Source organism: Toxoplasma gondii, chromosome IX, assembly GCF_000006565.2.
Source record: "Toxoplasma gondii ME49 chromosome IX, whole genome shotgun sequence".
Classification (NCBI taxonomy): Eukaryota; Apicomplexa; class Conoidasida; order Eucoccidiorida; family Sarcocystidae; genus Toxoplasma; species Toxoplasma gondii.
In genome coordinates this window covers 841,338-850,297 of record NC_031477.1, presented here as the reverse complement: position 1 = coordinate 850,297, position 8,960 = coordinate 841,338, and the positions used below count along the sequence as shown (strand labels likewise).

General features: G+C 51.7%; 2 protein-coding genes across 2 annotated transcripts; both read right to left on the bottom strand.

Moving 5' to 3' along the window:
• Nucleotides 1-1,305: 1,305 nt before the first annotated feature.
• Nucleotides 1,306-2,189, bottom strand: TGME49_267010 (hypothetical protein; the record flags this gene model as incomplete). The annotated part of the gene is made up of 1 exon (XM_002368739.1): nucleotides 1,306-2,189. Exon 1 carries the CDS (start codon nucleotides 2,161-2,163, stop codon nucleotides 1,306-1,308), a length of 858 nt encoding a protein of 285 aa, XP_002368780.1. The 5' UTR covers nucleotides 2,164-2,189.
• Nucleotides 2,190-2,368: 179 nt separating this feature from the next.
• On the bottom strand, nucleotides 2,369-7,128 carry TGME49_267020 (hypothetical protein; the record flags this gene model as incomplete). Its single annotated transcript, XM_018781450.1, has 4 exons — nucleotides 2,369-2,918; nucleotides 3,872-3,993; nucleotides 4,398-4,612; nucleotides 5,539-7,128. The coding sequence occupies 4 exons, from the start codon at nucleotides 7,126-7,128 to the stop codon at nucleotides 2,542-2,544; spliced, it is 2,304 nt and encodes a 767-aa protein (XP_018636251.1). The 3' UTR covers nucleotides 2,369-2,541.
• Between the last annotated feature and the right edge of the window lie 1,832 nt (nucleotides 7,129-8,960).

The window sequence follows — 8,960 nt, the reverse complement described above, 5'->3', positions numbered from 1 at the left end:
CCCTGCACATGCAAATAAACTGTGCGCGCAGGCGCTCGCGAACCCAGAGGTCCCCGAGGTCCCCCGCGGAAGTCACTTTGCCCGCTTTTCTCGGCCTTCGCAGAATTCCCGTTTCGCGCGCGTTCGTAGCGAAGAGCGACGTCCCCAGCTTTCCGCTTTTCTGCCACACTTCGCCTGGGAAGCAAACGGAAAATACGCCGCGAGCGAAAGCCGAGAACTGACCCAATTCCCGAGCCGAGGAAGAGCCCTGGGCCGAGAGCTCCGGTGTCCGTACACCCCCGCCGAAGCGGACAGGGCGCTCGCACGAATCCGGCAGTGGCTTTTTTGTGCAGGACCTGCCGTGAAAAAGCAGGTTTTCGCGTAGTTGGCGCTCAGAACTGCGAGTGTCGTTCGCAGGCGCTTTCACTGTGGACATCCACAGACAAGCGACCAGCCAGCCGGTCCAGCGGCGCCGGTAAACAGTGCACACTGCGAGGCCGCAGGACCGCCGAGGGAACGTTCAGTCGTTCACAGGTTCAGAGAAAACGCGCCTTCCTCCACTTTCGTTTTCTCGCGGTAGACAGAAGACCGCTGCACTCTGCGGGTTAGGCGGACCAGAAACCTTTTCTCACGCGGGCGGCACACACCGCAAGACTCAAAAAACAGTGGTCAAGCGAGGGTACACAGTTTGCGACAGAAAGGGAAGCCGAGTTTTTTCTCTCGGCTTTCTGAAAAAGAACAAGACGCGTTCTCCCAGAGAGCCGTCTCCTTCAGAAGAACGCCCTGATTAGAACGGAAATGTGACTGCGTATTCGAGCCAGGACAACGGGGAGCCGCGCTACCGCTCTGTCCGGAAGAGAAGAGGCCGCTGTGTCTCGCCGACTCGTAGAGATGGCGAGAGACGCGAGAATGCTCCAGATTCTCGCAAAAAGAAACTTTCTTCTTTCCTCTCAGCTCGCATGCAGTGCGCTTTTCAAGGAGTTCTCAACGAGTGAGGCACCTGGTGGCAAGCGCGAGGATGGAACGCCAGCGCCCGGCGCTTCGCGTTTTCCACAGCGCTCTCCTCCCTATATAATAAGGGATGATTTCAAGCCTGCCTCGAAATTGAGATCTGTTCTTCCGGCATGCACTGACACCCTCAACTTTCATTCTTAGAGCGCGGTTACACGTATTCTATTCACATCGACAATCCTGTAGACACTCCTCTATCCACATATATATATATATAGATATATATATGTTTCTGTGGGCATCAAGAATCAGAGATCCGTTCGGACTTGTTGCCTGTTCGAGAGGAGATTGCTTCGGTGTTTCTAGGCATCGACGTTATTTGAGGAGTTGGGGGGTGCGCAGAACTTTCCGCGCGTTCTTCCACCTCCACATGGGGGCTTCGCCTTGCCCGTTTCTCACGAAAGGAACAAGAGTTGCTTGTGTCTCGAGTCGTAGAGATTTCCACATACACACATGCATACTTTTATTGTAGATATTTAAATGCATTTTTGGGTGAAGTTCGGAGGAGGAGAGAAGGTGAAATGGAAAGGAGAGACCGAGTCCGAGAGTTCGCCTCGAACTTCTTTTGCTGACACACTTGCTGCGGCAGCCTCGACTTGGAAAAAGGCATGCTCTTTTTCTCTCTTCCTCTCTGCTCGTTCTGGAATCGTTTTTCCAAACCCAGGGGAAAACATGGCCGTTCCGGCGCCCTGGAGAGAGGACGAACTTCCGAGACAGGCAGTCGCGCAGAAAAGAGGAGCACAAGAAACTCGCTTTTGGTCTTCCAAGAACTGTGGACAGGACGCCCAGTCTCCCACCGAAATGCATGCTTGGTTGGAGAAAGGCTTCAAGGGGAGAAGACGAGCAGAGAAAAGTCTCTGGAAAGAGAAATAGAGAGACACGAAAGGGGAGGGAGACCCCCCAGAGAGCCAGAGAGAGAGGTTCGTGGTGAGAAGGCGCGATGCGCAAGACTATACAGAAAAGAGGTCTCCTGAGATGTACAGCAAAAGCGAGTTCTGTTTCTTTGATCGAAAAACAGAATACACGCGGTAAACGAAAGAAGTTCCAAAAAACACAGCAGCACAGAGAGCTGCGCTGTCTGCTGCTCTCCTGGGAGAAGAGACTTGTCTTTGCAAGGCCACAGAGCCTTGCGTTGCGCCTTGCGAATTGTTTTTTCGACCGACTCCAGTGCATGTTCTTGGAGACTGTGCCATGCACAACTAAGCAAAGGCGTCTTTACACGACGCAAATCTGCGAATCTCTCACTAAAACAAAAGCGCGACTGTTTTTGTGAAAGCAGATGGATACTCAAATGAAGACATTTTCCGAACGTGTCAACCCTCGGCTGCGTCGCGCCTCTTCCTCTCTCGAGATCCTTGCCTTCTCTCTCGATACATGCTTTTCCCCGGTCGACATCTTCCTTCCTTCTTCCTCTTTCTCCCGCTCTCTCTCTTCCTCTTGCCTTCCTCCCTCTGTCGCCTCTCGTCGACTCTGCCTCGCCTTTCCGTCTCTCTCACTCACTCGTTCGCGTTCTCGATTTCTTCCGTCGCCTGCTCCACCTCTTCGCTCTCACTACATCAGATGCTTTCTTCTCAAGAAGTCGTCGAAGTCTGCGTTGCGTCCGTACGCGCGGTCGACGCGCAGCGCTCCGAGGTGAGGTTCGGCGAACGCGAAGTTCGCTTCCGCTGAGTCCGGCTGCATCTTCTTCCGAAGCAGATCCTCGCTGTCCGCCACTCCTGCAAAGATCTCAGCCAGTCTCCCCGACTTCCTCAAGAGTTCGAAGGCGTCCGCTCCAAACAAATCTGTGACGCATCCCCGAAAGAAAAGAAACTGCAGCGAAGGAACCGGCGCCGCCCGGGAAGGACGCGTCGGAAACGTCAGCGCCTCCAGGCAGGCCTCCAGCGGCTTTCCCAGCAATACTTTGTTCCCCACAGCTACGATCTGCATGCCTGGAAAGACATCAAAGTCACGCGGCTCCGAACAAACAGACATATATATATATATATATGTATATATAGATTTGTGTCTATATGTATTTATAAATATGAGGAAATTTTACAGACCTCGCATACCTCTCCACGTCTGAACAGAGATATATATATATATATATATGTAGGCGTATGTATATTTGTGTATGTAGATTCAGAGCTAGATGTGGATTCGTTCACACAATCCCAGTCTCCACGACGTCTCTATCTGTATAAACATCCACGCAGGGTCGGATCTCTTTCTCAGTAGACAAGCCAGCAGAAGAAAACACACGGGATCGCATCAACGCATTGGCGCGTTCCATCTTCCACTGAAGACGACGTTCGATTTCTTCTTAAATGGCTGAAGGATCAGGAGATTCCTGCGAGCTGGATCCCTGCTCCGACAGAAAAACGCAACAGACACGTTGTCCCCCATTCCTCCGGCTCAGAACTTCCCAGGGCCGTGAGTGAGGGCAGAGTGCAAAGAAAAAACCAGGAAGACAGTGAAGAGCGCCTGAAAGTTCGACCCTGACAACAACAGAAGGTTAGACGAACGTAACTCCTTGCCTGGTGAAGCAGGCATCGATAAGTTTTGATTGCTACCTGACAGCTGAAAGTGAACGTGAAGCCGTTTAAACAGGATGAGTTTTTTTATCAAATGACGTTGATTTCGTTTTCTAAAACACATTTTGCGATCTCGCTCAAAAATCTGTCAATAAAATGCTTTCAACATTTATATTTCGCGGTTTAAAAAAAGAGGACATTATCGTCTAGTCCACCAAGGCCTTCAGGTTTGAAATCACTTTCCATGGCAGATTCGCCTTTCTTTGACGCAATTCTACGATCGTTCTTTGAACTTTCGTTCCAGATTAAAAACTGCAGTTCTTGAGGACTGACAGACATTCCTGAATTTTCCGATTTGCTTTGCTCACCCGGTCTTATTCCAGCCTTCTCAGCTCTGCTGTCTTCGGCGACGTAGGCGACGAAGCAGCCGCCCAGCGCAGGGTCGTTCGCGCCGACGGCCAAGCCGGTGGGCATCTTCAGCGTCGCCGACCTGGAAATGCAGAAAACAATGTGAAAAAAGGAAAATGTAAAGCGACGAGAAGAGCGGTGGAGAAAGGGGGAGGAGCAAAGCAGAAGAAAAAGGCCTGGACAAGCCAATAGGAAACCGAAGGGCCGGGGAGAAGGGGGGAAATGCAGCGACGCAGGCTGAAGACCAAGACTCGAGAAAACGAGAAGAAAATGACAGGACATCCGTGAAAACTCGAGGACATTCGCGATAGAGACAAAGCCGACCCGGCAGAGAAAGGGGTGGCGGTGCAGAGTCATCTTTCGCGGCGGAACCTTGTCCACGAGAAACGAGGTCCCCCAGAGAACCAGCTATGTTTTGACACCTGAGGCAAACGGTCGAGAGACGAAGAAAGAACGCCGATCTCGGCCTTTTAACGCAACGCTCACTCTGCCGTTGGAAGGTTCGCTTGCAGGACTTCTGGATCCGACTCTGCGCCTGCAACAACTCGGTTGAGAGCGCGAAGGAGGAGAGAAAACTTCTTGCTTCCCAAGGGTGAGAGAAAAGAAGCAATTTCATAGACGCTTCGGGCCTCCCAGAAACGATGCAAAGACCGGTACGCGTCGCCGAGGGCTCCCCATGCCTCCGCGTACTCCGGAGCAGCCTGTGTGAAGAAAGTCGGAGCACACTGGAGAACGAGGTCGAAAAAGTCCGCAGATGCGGGGAGCAGCTGAAAAGCAAGCGAGGTCCCCTGGCAGACGCGAGAGACAAAGACACAGAGACAGAGACAGAGAGAAGAGAGGGAAGAGAGAACGAAGAGAACAGGAGAAAACACCAGATGAAGGAAATCTTCCATCTAATCTACTTCTACAACGCCCACTTCCCCCCGTCCCTGTGGTCGGCTTGTTATGTCTCCATTCCCGCAAGAAAAAATGTTCTCTCTCAAGACCGAAACTCCAATGCAGATACATCATAGATGGCTCGGTAGATAGAAACCTATACACAAATCTACAATACACACACACACACAAAGACAGACATACATATATATATATATACAGGTAGATGCATAGATTTCTTAGAGTGACTCGACACAGACCCACTGTACGTCTCTACAGATGTGGAGCTCCAAGTGGTTTTTGAGAGCGGGTCCCTCGACATGCTGTGTCTTTTCACTGTTGTTTTTCCTTTCTCTCTCCGGATCTGCTTCTTTCTCCTCTCTCTCTCTGCGGCTCTGAAGGCCTCGGCCCTGAGGCTCCAGGCGGCCTCCATATCTCCCGCGCATCCTTCTCTGCGTCGTCCAGTTGCTAACATCTCATGACTGGAGAGGTACCCCCCAGAGATGACCGTGACACAACGTAGGCAGTGCTTTCCGAGCTCCCTCTCCCCCTTACGCAGCAGGTGAGCTGTCCCTTCTCCCTCCCGAGTATCGCTTTTTTTTGTTGGTCGCTTTGCTCGTTTTTTCTTTTTACAGAGAGGTGACACTTTGAGCTGAACTGCGGCAGAGACAAACAGAGACGATTTCGAAATCCCAGGGATTGGGTCTCGTGAAGACATATCACTTCATTTCTGAAATTCTCGCCTCTTCACCTCGACGGCATGGATGGCGGCGTTGACTGCTTCGTGACCCTTGCGACATCGAAGAAGAATTTCAGCTTGTTTCCTGAAAATGTCGGAGATGAGAACGCCGCTGCGCAGCGGCAGCGTCCGCCGCGAGTTCTCCAGCAGTACATTCGCAGTGTCTGCACTGCCTGCCGACGCCTCTCGCAGGCCGCGCTCGAGCATCTTCAAGGCGACGCCGTAAGCCTCTCTTCGTGACATGCGCGGCGCTACGAAATCCGCCAGGACAGACAGTTCTGAAAAGTCAGACATCACACGCGTCGCCGCCAGACCCCGCGAGCTCGAGTGGATGTACACCCGAACCGGAGAAGGCAGCAGCCAACGCTGCACCTCATCGGAGGGCGCGGAAGCGCGCGAGGCCGGAACAGAAGGAGGAGAGAGAGAAGGCGACGGCGAAACGGTTGCGGCGGGGAGCGAGTTTGCCGGTCTCTGACGCCTGAAACTGCAGAGGCGATCTGAAAGCCGCATATGATCCTCTTCTTCCTGTTGGGATCTTCTCCTCAAGAAAGCTTCTGCGTGAGAGGATTCCGCAGCCTCGCCTCCAGTTTCTTCTTCCCTGGAGGAGCAAACAAAAGAAGGAAGAGTCGCGAGAAAAGCCTCTGCCGCTTCTTCACTCGGAAACACATCAAAAGTCAATTCTCCCTGGATCTTCGATTCCCACAAAAGCGCCTGCAAACCTTCTCTCACACGATGAGCAGCACTCAAATCTTGTTCTCTTTCTCTTTGTTCTCTTTCTCTTTGTTCTCCTTCTCTTTGTTCTCCTTCTCTCTGTTCTCCTTCTCCTTGTTCTTTTTCTGCTCGTTCTCCTTCTCCTTGTTCTCCTTCTCCTTGTTCTCCTTCTCGTCTTTGTGGTTTTCCTTTTGGCGTTTTACGCGTTTCGGCGCGGTCGGAGGCAGAGAGAGCGACGGGAGCGATCAAAATATGGAAGGCAGCGACCGAGGGAGTGCCCGGGAAGGAGGCACCGGTTTTTCGTTGCTTCCCCTCTGGCGCGAGAGCCTCCTCACTCACGAGCGCAGCCAGCGAAGACTTGCGAGGCGCGGCATGACGCGCTGAGAGCGACGAACAGCGAGAAGCTGAAGACGAGGGAGAAACGGAGCTAGGTGTGAGAGCTGACCGAGGAGAGGACTTGCGAGCGGAACATGGCTTAGGAGACTGGAGGCGAGAACCACGAAAAGAAGAGAACGACGAAAGCGAAGAAAGGAAAGCGAACGGAGTTCCGCGCAAGAGGGACGCCCGAGGAAGGCGGGCAACAAAGTGCTCGGCCTCCCTCTGACGAGACAGCGACGACGGAGAAGAAACGACCGCGGGAGAAGAGAAGGAGAGACAATGAGGCGGAGACGAGAGGAGATCTTGAAAAGAAGGCTGTGGCGAGACAGAAAAGGCGACGGAAGAAAAGCGCGTTTGTGTCAGCGCCGCGACACCAACGAAGACTGTCGGGAGAAAAGCGAGAACAAGCGAGACCGAGACGACAAGGAAGAATAACAGGCGCGCTCCTTGGCTTCCACGCATGCAGAGAAGGCAGCGCTTCGTTGATTTCAGAAAGGAGACAGGAGACACCATGTTGGACGCGGCCAGGCGCGCTGGGGTCTCCGCAAGGCCAGGAGACGAAAAGAAGACAAAGAGAGACAGTGCGAGAGGAAGAAAGATGGGAGCAGCTGAGACTCTTTTTGACGGCGAATAGACACGAGAAAAGAACGAGGAAATCTCCCTTCTCTCTTCTCTCTTTCCTTGTTCTATTTCTTCCTTACAGTTCCTTCCTCCCCCCTAGTAGTCGACTTCATCTGGCGAGAAACTTGCAGGTCGAAGAAGCCTGACAAGCATTGTCTGTGTCGTTATCGGACGCAGACGAGAACGAGACTTCATTTCTTCTCTCCGCGCCACTGCTTGCATCCTTTCCAGAAACGACCTGTGAAGTCGAGCATCCGTACTTGTGAGGACGGAGGGAAACTCGCCGAGACTGCAGCCCACCAACGAGTCGAGGGCGGCACAAAGAGCCTCTGTCTTCGCGCGGAGCAGATTCGGAGAGTTTCCGTAAGTCGTTTCCTCTCGTTTTTCTCCTCCCGCATCTGAGAACTGAAGAGAGCTCAGAGAACGGGGAGAAGAAAGAGGAGGAGAGAGGAGAGAAAATTGCGGAGAAAGAGAGAAAGACGGCCACCGAAGGGACAAGCCGAGAAGAAAGACAGGCACATCGACGGCTTGTCTTGTCTGTCACAGCAGAGAGCGACGCCTCGCATGTGCAGAGACGCCCGCGCTGCGGCCTCCTCGAAAACGCGCAGAAGCGCCGCTTCTTCTCCCCTCGACAACTGCCTGAAAAGAGAAAAAGGAAAAGGAAACTCGATCCTTCGGACAGCGCGTAAAAAAACGGGACCCGGAGTTCCGGTGAACGCACAGTGCATGCATGCATGCAGCCAGCACATGCAAGCAAGCAACGAGAGACTTGAAGGCAACACACTGCCATGAAGAAAAGAAAAACGACAAAAAACGAAACAAGGCTCCCCCTGTCTCCTCTGCGTATGCAAGCAGAGTAAAAAAGAAAGCAGAGTAAAAGAGACAGCAGAGTGAAAGAGACAGCGGAATGGAAGAGACAGTAGGAATGAATTACCTTTTTCTCGTGGAAGCGAAGAAAAATTGCTCGAGAGAGAAAAGAGAGAAGAATCGAGAGAAGAGAGAAGAGAGAAGAATCGAGAGAAGAGAGAAGAGAGAAGAATCGAGAGAAGAGAGAAGAGAGAAGAATCGAGAGAAGAGAAAAGAGAGAAGAATCGAGAGAAGAGAAAAGAGAGAAGAATCGAGAGAAGAGAGAAGAGAGAAGAATCGAGAGAAGAGAGAAGAGAGAAGAATCGAGAGAAGAGAGAAGAGAGAAGAATCGAGAGAAGAGAGAAGAAGAGAGAAGAATCGAGAGAAGAGAGAAGAGAGAAGAGAGAAGAATCGAGAGAAGAGAGAAGAAGAGAGAAGAATCGAGAGAAGAGAGAAGAGAGAAGAATCGAGAGAAGAGAAAAGAGAGAAGAATCGAGAGAAGAGAAAAGAGAGAAGAATCGAGAGAAGAGAGAAGAGAGAAGAATCGAGAGAAGAGAGAAGAGAGAAGAATCGAGAGAAGAGAGAAGAGAGAAGAATCGAGAGAAGAGAGAAGAAGAGAGAAGAATCGAGAGAAGAGAGAAGAGAGAAGAGAGAAGAGAGAAGAATCGAGAGAAGAGAGAAGAAGAGAGAAGAATCGAGAGAAGAGAGAAGAGAGAAGAATCGAGAGAAGAGAAAAGAGAGAAGAATCGAGAGAAGAGAAAAGAGAGAAGAATCGAGAGAAGAGAGAAGAGAGAAGAATCGAGAGAAGAGAAGAGAGAGAAGAATCGAGAGAAGAGAGAAGAGAGAAGAGAGAAGAATCGAGAGAAGAGAAAAGAGAG